At 39.2% G+C, this 13,686-nt stretch overlaps 1 protein-coding gene and 1 long non-coding RNA gene across 3 annotated transcripts in view; both read left to right on the top strand.

Moving 5' to 3' along the window:
• Positions 1 to 13,686, top strand: part of LOC127444014 (ephrin type-A receptor 6-like) — a 220,984-nt gene that overhangs the window by 144,082 nt on the left and 63,216 nt on the right. For both annotated transcript variants that reach the window (XM_051703148.1, XM_051703147.1), the window contains exon 5: positions 6,440 to 6,775. In XM_051703148.1, coding sequence (XP_051559108.1) covers positions 6,440 to 6,775 — 336 coding nt within the window. The remainder of the gene's footprint in view (positions 1 to 6,439; positions 6,776 to 13,686) is intronic.
• Positions 1,096 to 4,220, top strand: LOC127444016 (uncharacterized). Its single transcript, XR_007897741.1, has 3 exons — positions 1,096 to 1,384; positions 1,923 to 2,087; positions 2,274 to 4,220. It is a non-coding gene; the product is annotated as an uncharacterized LOC127444016 (long non-coding RNA).

Below are 13,686 nucleotides of genomic sequence, written 5' to 3'. Positions count from 1 at the left end.
TTGCCATGGCAATGCATTAATTATTAAGTATTTCTTTCTTCCTATATTTGGGTGTTTTTGAGGCACTTGGCATGCTTAAATTTTCATGAAATTTTGCACACACATCAGAGTCGCCGGCCATTAGGGCTCAGCAAATGTTCTCACATGGGCGTGTAGGGGGGCTCTGTAGCACCCCCTTTAAAATAGGCATGTAAAACGGCCTCTGTAGTACCCCCATTTTCACCTACAGTCACCAAAATTGGTACATATATAGTTATTATCAAGCTGGAAAACTTTCATAATTATAGTTATTAACACCACCCAACAGGAATTCGGCCATTTTGAATATTTTAAATATTGCAGTTTCTGAACTTTTTCCACTCTGAAATTGCTTCAAAATTGTTTAGAATAATGTTAAATGCCAAATGCATGTGTCCACCTTGTATTTTTTTTTCGGAAGCCACCGGCTGGAAATGGACCCATGGTGCTTGGGCCCGTCATCGCTGCTTCAAACTATATTTGAAGATTGATACTGTAAAGTTAAATATTTAAAAAAGGTAATGTCATCTAGCTGGCTAACATTCTAGGCTCAGTGGATATTTGGGGCTTAGCCCAGACCACTATTGATACTTAACCTCTTACACTCAGCGGGTGAGCAGTATCAGAAGTGAATTATGATTGTGCACTTAATATTTCAAAGCATCCTGGATACATAAATAGTGATGTGTGGTACCATTTGAAAGCTTAGAATTTCTACTTTCCAAAGAACATAATCCCTTTTGCTTTTATATTACACAAAGTAAGAGGATAAAGCATAAAAAAATCCTCATCCCAAACAAGCCCCTCCCCCTTGTGATGGCGAAGGAATAGGAATATGAATATGAATATGAATTTTTCATATTGCACCAAAAAAGGCATGATCTTCACATCATCTGCAAACTATGGTGATGTCTTCTGATGATGATGATGATGATGATATGCAAATCGTACAAGTTTTAAAGCTGAGACTCCAAGCTTTCCATCGACATGTTAATCAAGTTTCTTGACCACTCATAGCCTGAGATATGCGACAAAAGGGGGAGGGAGAAAACCAGCAAGAGTGCACGGTTGCGCATGCTTTGGGGCAGAGCACATGTAGAGAAGTGAGTGGAATCGGCGTTAAATGGTGGAATATGGCAGACTGCGATTATTTGTTTTTGTATTTTTATTTTTGATTTGAAAAAAAAAAAAAAAAAAAAAAAAAGGCATCTGGGAAGAGAAAGGCACCGCAAAAGTTCTTCATTGGTGTACAAGCGGTCCTGGATGAACTTGGTCACCAAAGTGACGATGATTTGTGCAGCGACGGAAGTTATGACTCGGTGAGAGAAGCTGCTTTTCTTGAAGGAGAAGACCCTGATTTTGATGAGTAAGTATATGTTTTTACACTTACAATAGTGATTGAATCGTTATTTATTTTTTATTTTTTTAGATATAGAGAATCGTGATTTTGTAATGAGCATTCTTAAGTTTGATCGCCCAAAACCCACGCAGCATGTTCTCCAATGGACAAAATCCATCAAATAAGCAAACAGATTCTTTTTTGAGTGTGTATAGTAACTTCTTTTACATGTGCATGGCAGGATGGCATTTCTAAGGTTTACTTTGCTGCTGCCATAGCTCATCTGGGCTGCGAGTATTCATACATGAACATTACTGTGATGAATATATCAATTATTTTATTGTAGATTATGTATATTTCCTGAGCATTTTACTCTTTATGTTTGCAGGGCCAAGTAGTTGTTTTAACTTTTATATGGTATTATCTGTTCCATCTAGGCAGCAATTATTCAGACATGGAAAAATTTGTTGATTATGAGTATATCATTATGATTTTGTGTAATATACATTATTTCAGTGCCAATAACCATGTGTGTGCTTATATTGAGGTTTTTGCTTTGTTACAGGCCAAATTTTGAACCAGACACAGAAACTCAAACCTCTATGACGTCCACACCCACTGCAAAATCTCCATGTTTCATGGGAAGGCAGATGTGAGGAACACCTTATTCTGCACAGGGTTCCAAGAGATCTATAGATTAATTTATTGGGGAAGAAGACCCTGATTTTGAGTAAGTTCATAAATGCTTGTGAAAAACCACAACTTTTTTACTTTACTTTTTATGTCACAACTTTAACATTCTGCGAGTATTCAGACATGAACAATATTGTGTTGATCATAAGTATATTTTTTATTGTATGTAATATATTTCAGGGCAAATTAACCCAATGTGTGCATATAAAACTGTTTTTTGCAGTTTTTTGTGTTACAGCACAAATTCAGCTGATGATGAGCCTCCAGCAGAAACAGAGTGGTCTCGCACATCCAGGAGGCAGAAGCGAGGAATGTCTCATTCAACACTGAGATAACAGGATGTGCTGAGACATGATGGCATGGCATAGAGAAGGAGGATGAGGAGCCTGTGCTGCCAGCTTTCCTTCAAAAGAGAAACCCAGGACCACAGCTTGCAATGGACAGGGTGTATTCACCAACTGAACTGATCCAGCTCTTTTTTACAAACTCTGTTGTAGACTCCATTGTTAAAAACACAAACGACTATGAAACAATGAGAGCCAAAGCTGGGAAGAAATTCTCCTGGACCCCTCTGACAGAGTGTGACTTTCATGCATATTTGGCCATGATTATCTACATGGGTCTCGTGAAAGCAAAAGGTGTTGAAGAGTACTGGGCGAAGAAAGAACTTTATAACTTCCCTTACCCACAATCTGTGATGTCCAGGGCCAGATTTCAAGCCATATCCTGGAATCTCCATCTCTGCGACTTGGAACAGGACGTGCAGAACACACGTAAAAAATGAATACTGGAGTACGACAAGCTGAACAAAATCAAGCCACAGTATCACGATATCCTGGTAGCAAGTACTACATATTTCCAGCCAGGCCAACAGGTGTCAGTGGATGAGAGGATGGTGGCTTCAAAAGCACACATAGGCCTCAAGCAGTTCATAAAGGACAAGCCCACTAAGTGGGGCTATAAACTCTTTGTTCTTGCAGATTCTTCCTGTGGGTACACCTTAAACTTTTTTGTTTACGAGGGTAAAAATTCAGTTCCCACAGTCAAAGGCCTTAGCTATGATTCAGTGACGAGTCTGCTGGACACTCCGTTGTTAGGCAGAGGCTACCAAGTTTTTGTTGACAACATTTAAACTAGCCAAGCCTTTTTGCAGACTTGCTGGGCAAAAACAGTGGCTTGTGGCACAATACATCCAAACTGACGAGGCTTTCCAAAGACCAAAGAAAATGATCTCGGCAAGAAGGCTGAAAGGGGAACCATTCGTTGGCTCAGAGATGGTGAGCTCCTCTTCGTCAAATGGATGGACACAAGGGAGGTCGTAATGTGTTCAACAATCCACAAAGCCTATAGCGGTGATACCATCTCCAGGCGTGTGAAGAATACCAATGATGAATGGAACGTGCATAGAGTCCCAGTTCTACGAGCCATCAAGGAATACAACCAGCACATGTGAGGCGTCGATCTTTCTGATGCTCTCAATGGTCATTATAACGTCTTGCACAAGACAAAATGATGGTACAAGACATTTTCCTTCCATTTCCTGGACATTGCTGTAGTGAACAGCTTTATTCTCCACCAGCACCTGGCAAAGGCTCAAAGCAAGACCCCTCTCAGCCAAAAAACATTCAGAGAGGCGCTTGTGTCACAGTTGGTAAGTGCTGCCACACCACCCAGCACATCTGGTGCCACAGAGTCATCCTCTTCTCGACTCGTCCAGGATAAGGAATATTATCCAGTATTTCTGGAAGCAGATGGCACAAGTGGCAGAAAAGTGTGTGCTCTGTGCAAGCTCTCAGGAAATAAAGTGAAAACTCCTATGTTCTGCACAAAATGCCAGGTGCCTCTGTGCTGTGTGCCAAAGAGGAACTGCTTCAGGAAGTGGCACAATGAAGGACACAAACATAATTGAACTTAAAATGAACTGAAAGTTCTTGGTGATTTATTCACATTGTTTTCAGAATTCCCAAATGTTCTTAAATGCTGACCATGTATTTACAAGTTATTTTTTGTGTCTTGTGTCAGCAGGTGGGAGTGGTCATTTATTTGTTTGCATTTCTGCACATGTTTCTCTCCTATTTAGCTCTTTACAGTCTATATTTGCACTTTATGGTACAAGTTGACTATAACTTATGTTGTTATACAACAATAAAAATGGTTTTATGTAAAACACAAAATCTGCTGCTCTGTCTCGTTCCTTTTCTGCCATTGTGCCTATTACTTGGGTGTGCCATAGAGACAAAGGTGATGGAACCTAGAAGAAAATCCAGAAAAGTGCTCCATCCATGTATACAGTAAAAGTAGACATTTTGGGGTAATGTACTTTGTTTTAACCTGTTTTTGCTTTTGGACACTTGGAGACACAAAAAATTACCCTTTGCCTCTCTTTAGTTGCAGTTATTATCTTCTATAGCTTCACATTTTTTCCCCATTCTGATGGTTGATGTGAACATTAACTGAAGCTCCTGACCCATATCTGCATGATTTTATACATTACACTGCTGCCACACGATTGGCTGATTAGATAATCGCATGAATAAGTAGATGTAAAGGTGTACCTAATAAAGAGGCTGGTGAGTGTATATACTGGTGGCCAAAAGTTTGGAATAATGTACAGATTTTGCTCTTATGGAAAGACATTGGTACTTTTATTCACCAAAGTGGCATTCAACTGATCACAATGTATAGTCAGGACATTAATAATGTGAAAAATTACTATTACAATTTGAAAAAAATGTTTAGAACTTCTTAAACTACTTCTCATCAAAAAATCCTCCATGTGCAGCAATGACAGCTTTGCAGATCCTTGGCATTCCAGCTGTCAGTTTGTCCAGACACTCAGGTGACATTGCACCCCACGCTTCTTGTTGCACTTGCCATGGATGTCTTGTCCGCCACTTCTCATGCACCTTAAAGTCTAGCTGATCCCACAAAAGCTCAAGGGGGTTAAAATCCATAACACTCTTTTCCAATTATCTGTTGTCCAATGTCTGTTTCTGTGCCCACTCTAACCTTTTCTTTTTGTTTTTCTGTTTCAAAAGTGGCTTTTCCTTTGCAATTCTTCCCATAAGGACATCACTCCTGAGTCTTCTCTTTACTGTTGTACATGAAACTGGTGTTGAGCAGGTAGAATTCAATGAAGCTGTCAGCTGAGGACATGTGAGGCGTCTATTTCTCAAACTAGAGACTCTGATGTACTTATCCTATTGTTTAGTTGTACATCTGGCCTTCCACATCTCTTTCCGTCCTTGTTAGAGCCAGTTGTCCTTTGTGTTTGAAGACTGTAGTGTACACCTTTGTATGACATTTATTATTTTTATTTATTTATTTATTTATTTATTTTTTTGGCAATTTCAAGCATTGTATAGCCTTCATTCCTTAAAACAATGATTGACTGACGAGTTTCTAGAGAGAGCCGTTTCTTTTTTGCCATTTTTGACCTAATATTGACCTTAAGACATGCCAGTCTATTGCATACTGTGGCAACTCAAAAACAAACACGAAGACAACGTTAAGCTTAATTTAACAAACCAAATAGCTTTCAACTGTGTTTGATATAATGAAAAGTGATTTTCTAGTAACAAATTAGCAATTTAGCATGATTACTCAAGAATAAGGTGTTGGAGTGATGGCTGCTGGAAACGGGGCTGTCTAGATTTGATCAAAAATTACTTTTTTCAAATAGTGATGGTGCTGTTTTTTACATCAGTAATGTCCTGACTATACTTTGTGATCAGTTGAATGCCACTTTGGTGAATTAAAGTACCAATTTCCCTCTGAAACAGCAAAATCTGTACGATATTCCAAATTTTTGGCTGCCAGTGTACCTTCTACTCTTCTTATCGGTCAGAATTCCTGTTTCCAGGCTTCTGCTTCATCATCCTCTTCTCTTTCACTCCTTCTGCCCCCCCATTGTGCTTACTCAAATTATTCACCAAACTCAATCTTTTCAACACTAGCAGCAATCTGCATTAAAAACAGGAGAGGAGGAATAATTAGTTCCTTGTTATTCACGAGTGGATGCAATTATCATTAACTATGATAATCATGTCTAGGACATATTCTCATTATCATCATTAACTGAGTCTGGGAAACAGTAGATAAACGCATACTTCCCTGTATCTACCTCGTAGCTGGCATAATATAGGTAAGCAAAACCAGGGTATTCGAGCAGAGACATTTGTATATCAGCTAAACCAGAGGGAGGGTGGGAGAAAGAGACGGCAGGAGCTCTCATGTGATTTTTAAGTCATTAGTAGGATTCATTAGGAGAAGATAAAGTTATTAATATGCATTCTATTTTTCACAAATATGTATTTTTTACTCTCGCAAATGGTTTTCTGTCAGGATGATGATTATGGTTGCTAATGAATCAGGTGTCTCTTTTTTCAGGACCGCCCTCCCCTCCTAGAAACTTGGTCTTTAACATCAATGAGACCGCCCTATTTCTGGAGTGGACTCCGCCCAGTGACACAGGTGGTCGGAAGGATATAACCTATAATGTCTTATGTCTCCAATGCGGAGCTGACGGGCAGCCCTGCGAACCATGCAACAGTAACATGCGCTTCATACCAAGACCTTTGGGCCTCACTAGCACCTCTGTGGTGGTCCAGGACTTTGTGGCACATGCCAACTACACATTTCAGATCGAGGCTCTGAATGGTGTGTCAGGGATGGGCAGATCCATTAGACAGCGGGCCAATATCACCGTCAGCACCGAGCAGGCTGGTGAGTAGTGACTGCAGTCGATAATATGTTTTATTTTATTTTTTTCTGTGTAAAGTAGGCATGTCATAAAATATCGATATGTAAGTTATTGATTGGCATGCTATTTTTGCGATTTATTTTTGAGGCATCAATATATTAACATTAGCCAACATTTAAATTAGAAGCCTAATTGCATGCTTTCCTATTCACTGAGTTGGGCTACTGTTTAATGTCTGGCGTAATAGCATTGGGAGACCACAAGGGGGTAATATAACATTTACTGAAGCAGGTTGGAAGGCACAGGTATCACAACATAGGACAGGTATTTTAGAGCTCCTTGCACAGGACGCATACATACAAAAGTTACAAATGTTTTTCTACTTCTTCAAGAATTAAAGTGGCATTGATGACTTTGCAGGTTAGTTTATGAAACTGGTTTAACTGCGTAAACTGTACGAATAGAAATTATTAAGCAATTTCTCTGGATGCATCTTTGAAGAGGTTCCATTCAAGCTGTCAAACTACAAAAAGACATACTTGTAACTGAAAATACATTGTGTAGGCTATATGAAAGATGCATATACACAATATATCATCCACTGGTAGCAAAAGTACAGTTGTGCTCAAAAGTTATTGTGAAATTGTGAAAAATTGTGAAATTTTGGCATTAATTTTGAAAATATGACTCATCATGCAAAAAAACTGTCTTTTATTTAAGGATAGTGATCATATGAAGCCATTTATCATTACATAGTTGTTTGGCTCCTTTTTAAATCATAATGATAACAGAAGTCACCCAAATGGCCCTGATCAAAAGTTTACATACCCTTGAATGTTTGGCCTTGTTACCGACACACAAGGTGACACACACAGGTTTAAATGGCAATTAAAGGTTAATTTCCCACACCTGTGGCTTTTTAAATTGCAATTAGTGTCTGTGTATAAATAGTCAATGAGTTTGTTAGCTCTCACGTGGATGCACTGAGCAGGCTAGATACTGAGCCATGGGGAGCAGAAAATAACTGTCAAAAGACCTGCGTAACAAGGTAATGGAACTTTATAAAGATGGAAAAGGATATAAAAAGATATCCAAAGCCATGAAAATGCCAGTCAGTGCTGTTCAATCACTTATTAAGAAGTGGAAAATTCAGGGAACTCTTGATACCAAGCCAAGGTCAGGTAGACCAAGAAAGATTTCAGCCACAACTGCCAGAAGAATTGTTTGGGATACAAAGAAAAACCCACAGCTAACCTCAGGAAAAATACAGGCTTCTCTGGAAAAAGATGGTGTGGTTGTTTCAAGGAGCACAATACGACGATACTTGAAAAAAATGAGCTGCATGGTCGAGTTGCCAGAAAGAAGCCTTTACTGTGCCAATGCCACAAATGACAACACCTTGACACACCTCACAGCTTCTGGCACACTGTAATTTGGAGTGACGAGACCAAAATAGAGCTTTATGGTCACAACCATAAGCGCTATGTTTGGAGAGGGGTCAACAAGGCCTATAGTGAAAAGAATACCATCCCCACTGTGAAGCATGGTGGTGGCTTACTAATGTTTTGGGGGTGTGTGAGCTCTAAAGGCACAGGGAATCTTGTGAAAATTGATGGCAAGATGAATTCAGCATGTTATCAGAAAATACTGGCAGACAATTTGCATTCTTCTGCACGAAAGCTGCACATGGGACGCTCTTGGACTTTCCAGCATGACAATGACCCTAACCACAAGGCCAAGTTGACCCTCCAGTGGTTACAGAAGAAAAAGGTGAAGGTTCTGGAGTGGCCATCACAGTCTCCTGACCTTAATATCATCGAGCCACTCTGGGGAGATCTCAGACGTGCGGTTCATGCAAGACGACCAAAGACTTTGCAGACCTGGAGGCATTTTGCCAAGACGAATGGGCAGCTATACCACCTGCAAGAATTTGGGGCCTCATAGACAACTATTACAAAAGACTGCACGCTGTCATTGATGCTAAAGGGGGCAATACACAGTATTAAGAACTAAGGGTATGCAGACATTTGAACAGGAGTCATTTAATTTTTTTCTTTGTTGCCATGTTTTGTTTTATGATTGTGCCATTCTGTTATAAACTACAGCTGAATATGAATCCAATAAGAAATAAAATAAATGTGTTTTGCCTGCTCACTCATGTTTTCTTTAAAAATGGTACATACATTACCATTTCTCCAAGGGTATGCAAACTTTTGAGCACAAATTCACTCGCACATTTTAGATGAGAAGCTTATGCAAAGTGCCGAACGTGAGCTGAATATCATTCAGTTTGTTTCGGCAACCCGAAATGTAGCTTTGTTGGCCACCAAATAATTTTAATTGAAAAATCCTGACTGTTAAAATTATAGAAAACATTTGAATTATCCATCAGTGTTTTTTAAAACTCGCTAAAAGACAGATAATTTTCAGTTGCCACAGCCTCTGATATACTATGCAAGTAGTGTTTTCCATTTTGTGCAGTTAACTCTGATCAGATCTCTATCTGATCACAGTGGAGACGCATTTGACTGCAAGGTGTAAATGCAATCCAGCTAAAGAATATCCAGATATTATCCGGATATGAAATGCATGTTAATACAAGGTGTTACTGGGGCCTCAGACTCTCATTCAAGCCTTAATCTGTTGATCTTTTAAGCCATAGACATGCTAGCATGACACAACTTGCCATCTTCTGTCTTCTGGCCTAAGAAGTCTTCTGGATGTCTTCTGGCCTAAGCTCAGTTTCACACTAATATAGACACAGCTTTATCTAAAAGCCTGCTTTCTCTCTATCTGGCTGCTCTGACTGCTGGCAGCATCTGCAGATATGGCAAAACTGCATTATTAGAATCTGTCAAAGGCTTCAAAGGACAGCTCTAGACTTAAGATTTGTCCTGTGTTCTGGCTAAAGATTCATTTCTTACTTAGCTGGAATTTGCTTCAACTTTATTGGTTAGTGTTTTGACAAATCATAGTCAACTGTTTAATTATCTTTTGGTAATCAAGATTTAGCTGTTTAGCATGCCCCTGCTAGTAGGTGCCGTAACGACACCATTATGGGGGCAAAAAGTGTCGTTCTCTCTTTCTCAGAAGTCACTCTGTATTCTGACAAAAAAAATTTTTTCAAGCAACATAGAGTATAAAGCACAGATATTTCATCATAGTAGATGTTGGCCAGTATCTGTCTGTCTGTCTGTCTGTCTATCTATCTAATGTTAAGATTATTATTAGTTGTAGGAGGCTTGTAAAAAGAGTGAAATTTTACTTGAAATGGAAATTGACTCAGCAAATTAACATTTCGGATAGGTATTTTCCCTCGACTCCAGAGTGATTAGTCACATGACATTGATGGCTCAGGTGATTGGCTGAAAAACCTGTATATGGAACTGAGTGCCCATGATCAAAGGTGGCAGAATTTGTTCTTGGAATGCATATGCCAGCCAAGCAACTGCCATTGAGATCAAAGGGAATGCTAACAGATAGATCTCTCTGGGTATTATGGACCTACTTGATCCAAATGTCTCCTTCAAACAAACAGTGTGAAGTACAATTTTTCACATGAAGTAAGGCAACGTGACAAATTATTTTTTATGTTATGAAGTGTGAGAGGTCAGAAGTCTGTTGGTGCGATCTTTCTTTTCCTTGTAAAGATGGAAGCTATTCTGCATCACTGTTAGTGAGGTAGAGAGATTGATTGATATGATCAGTCTGCCTCATGAGCTGAAGTGAAGAGCTTCACCCCCCCCTTCCACCAAGCCTTCAATCTACCACCTGTGGAGAGCGAAGGAGAGGCAGAGAGAGAGAGAGAGAGAGAGAGATCCCTCAAAAATAAAAAATCTTGCAACTCAGATGGAATTTGCAATGAGATGTTGAAACATGTCAGCCCCAAACTGAATGAGGCCATTCTCAAATATTCAATTTGCTCTTAAAATCAGGACACTTTCCTGAGAATTGGAAAGAAAATCAAATCACCCCAATCTTCAAACAAGGTGACCGATTTTACCCAATCAACTACAGGGGCATTTCAGTGAGTAGCAACCTTGGCAAACTATTCTGCTGCATTATGAATGACAGATTAGTCCAATATCTCCAAGAACACAAGACTTTAATCAACTGTCAAATTGGATTCATGCCAAATCAGAGAACAACTGATCATATATACACACTGCACACACTTATAAACAAATATGTCCACCAAACAAAAGAAGGAAAAACATTTAGTTGCTTCATTGATTTAAAAAAAGCCTTTGATTCAGTTTGGCATAATGGACTCTGAGTGGAATAAGATGAAAGGTTTATGATTTAATTAATAAAGGATATGTACAAAGACAACAAATGTTGCATTAAAATAAACAATAAATTAACTGATTATTTCAGCCAGAAAAAGGGACTTTGTCAAGGCTGCAGTCTAAGCCCAACTTTATTTAATATTTATATAAATGAATTGGCCACAATGCTTCAAATCTCTTCTAGCCCTGGACTCAATCTAGAGGACAGAGAAATTAAATGTCTTCTATACAGAGACATCCTACTGCTGCTCTCACCTACTGAAGAGGGATTACGTGAAAGCCTCTCAATTCTAGATTACTGCAGTAACTGGGCCTTACCAATAAACATGGACAAGTCTAAAGTCATAATTTTTCAAAAGAAAAATCATCTTAAAGATATTTGGGGGAGAAATTCTTAGCCATTGTCATGATTCACTGTTGTTTTGCCCCTGTTTCCCCCGGTCTACACTTCCCATAATTCCCTGCCCTTATCACTGCCAGCTGTTCCTTATTGTTCTCACCTGTGTTTCATTTCCTCATTTACCCTGTGTATATAATGCCCTGATTTCTACCTAGCCTTTGTGAGTTGTTGTGTTTCTTATCTGTTCATATGTACCTGTTCCCATCGTGGATGTTTCATTTGTTTTATGTTTCTAGTTCCAAGTTCTGCCTTATTCCTGTGTCTACGGAGTTATTTTATACTTATATTCTTTATCAAACTTCTTGCTGCATCTAGATCCAGCTCTCGTGACTTCCTTCCAAATGTTATAAAACAACTCACCACAAAAATGGATCTAGCGGCATACTTCGTGCAACTGAGCCAGGCGGACTTATCGATAAGGGAATACTCCCATTTCTTTAGCACCGTAGCCTGCCACACAGGATTTGACGATTCCACCCTGAAATCCATATACCGGATTGGACTCACAGCTCACCAGTGGAGGGAATTGCCGGAGACCGGAGATTACACATGGGAGGAATACGTGAAGCTAATATTAGAAACCGTCACTTTACCTGTACTTGTTCCCATCGTGGCTGTTTCATTTGTTTTGTGTTTCTAGTTCCAAGTTCTGCCTTATACCTGTGTTTACCAAGTTATTTTATACTTTGCTTCTATTCTTTATTAAACCTCTTGACACATCTAGATCCAGCTCTCGTGACTTCCTTCCAAACGTTACAGCCATGTTACAGTTATTTAGGTCTGACTATCTCAGCTTCTGAACAATTTGATATGGCTGTAAAGGACCTAACAGACAAGGCTCGTAGGGCATTTTTCAGTGTAAGAAAAATATTATTCAAATTTAACCCTCCATTTCAAACTGGCTGAAAATATTTGACAGTGTCATCAAACCCATCCTTCTGTATAGCAGTGAAATCTGGGAACCCAAATATAAACTAAATTATGAATCCTGGGACAAAAGTTCAGTTGAAACTTTCTACCTTGAATTTTGTAAAAACATCCTGGGAGTTCAGACAAGTGCTTCTAACATGGGCTGTAGGGCAGAACTGGGCAGATTTCAAAAGAGACTGACATTCAAAAGAGAGCCAGTATATTCTGGACTCTTCCCCAGAAAATCACCATCACTGTGCGTTTATACACAGAGCAGACCCTTTACAGTACTTAGTGGACAAGCACCAGCTAAATGTATAAATTCAATTCAGGCAGGCAAAATTAAAACAAATACAAAACACAACTCAAGAACAATGTATTCATCATTGGCAAAGAAAACTCAAATAAATGAACCTATTTCCAAAAAATTAGGACCGCATATAAATTGGCATCATATCTGATCAAAATTAAAGACTACCATCACAGGAAGCTTCTGATGAAGTATCATGTGAGTGAGCACAGTCTGTAGAGACAGGTTGGCACAGACAGTGCTGGAGACCCAGAGAGAACAAACTGTGTTCATACTGCACTCAAGGAGTCATAGAGGATGCTCACTGAGTGCAGCAAATATGAGACCATCAGACATATTTTAAAGTCATAGAACCAGGGGCAGATCTACTGGGGTGGCAAACAGTGGCAAATGCCATGCTAAGAAAAGGCATTGCCACCCCATCTGCCACCCCAGTATAAGTATACAAATGTATAAAATATAAATGAAAGATGTTGACATTGTGTAGGGGTTTATTAATGTCGAACTGCCTCAACTCTCACCGGACGCACAAATGACTACACGGACTGATCGTGTGATTGATTACAGCGGCAGCCAATCACGTGAAAGTATATCAGTGGTCAATTGTGTGATAGGATAAAGAAGCGGCCAATGGCTTGATGTGTTACAGCAGCAGCCAATCACGTACTTGCTGCTACAGCGCATGTGCAGTGTTTGGGTTTTTTTTAGATTATTTCCTCAACCACAACAACATGACAATATGGACAAATACATGGAGAAAAAAGAAGTAAGAGATTAATTTCTCAAAAAAACAAAAGTCAAGTCTTCTCTGAATGATTATTCAGTATATTGCCATCAGTTGAGACATGTCCTCAGCACTTTCTGAAATAGTTTTCGTCAGGTATGTGTATAATCCAGATTCCAGTTCGTGAGTAGGAGTTTCTATTTCATCTGATCTGTGTATGTTTTGATTGGAGATCCGGCGCTGGAATGTGTTATTTTTAATTTTATGATAAATGTTTGTTGTGGCTGTTATCCATGTTGTTT

The sequence above is a fragment of the Myxocyprinus asiaticus genome, chromosome 7 (genome assembly GCF_019703515.2).
Source record: "Myxocyprinus asiaticus isolate MX2 ecotype Aquarium Trade chromosome 7, UBuf_Myxa_2, whole genome shotgun sequence".
Classification (NCBI taxonomy): domain Eukaryota; kingdom Metazoa; phylum Chordata; class Actinopteri; order Cypriniformes; family Catostomidae; genus Myxocyprinus; species Myxocyprinus asiaticus.
This window is presented reverse-complemented; position numbering and strand designations above follow the sequence as displayed.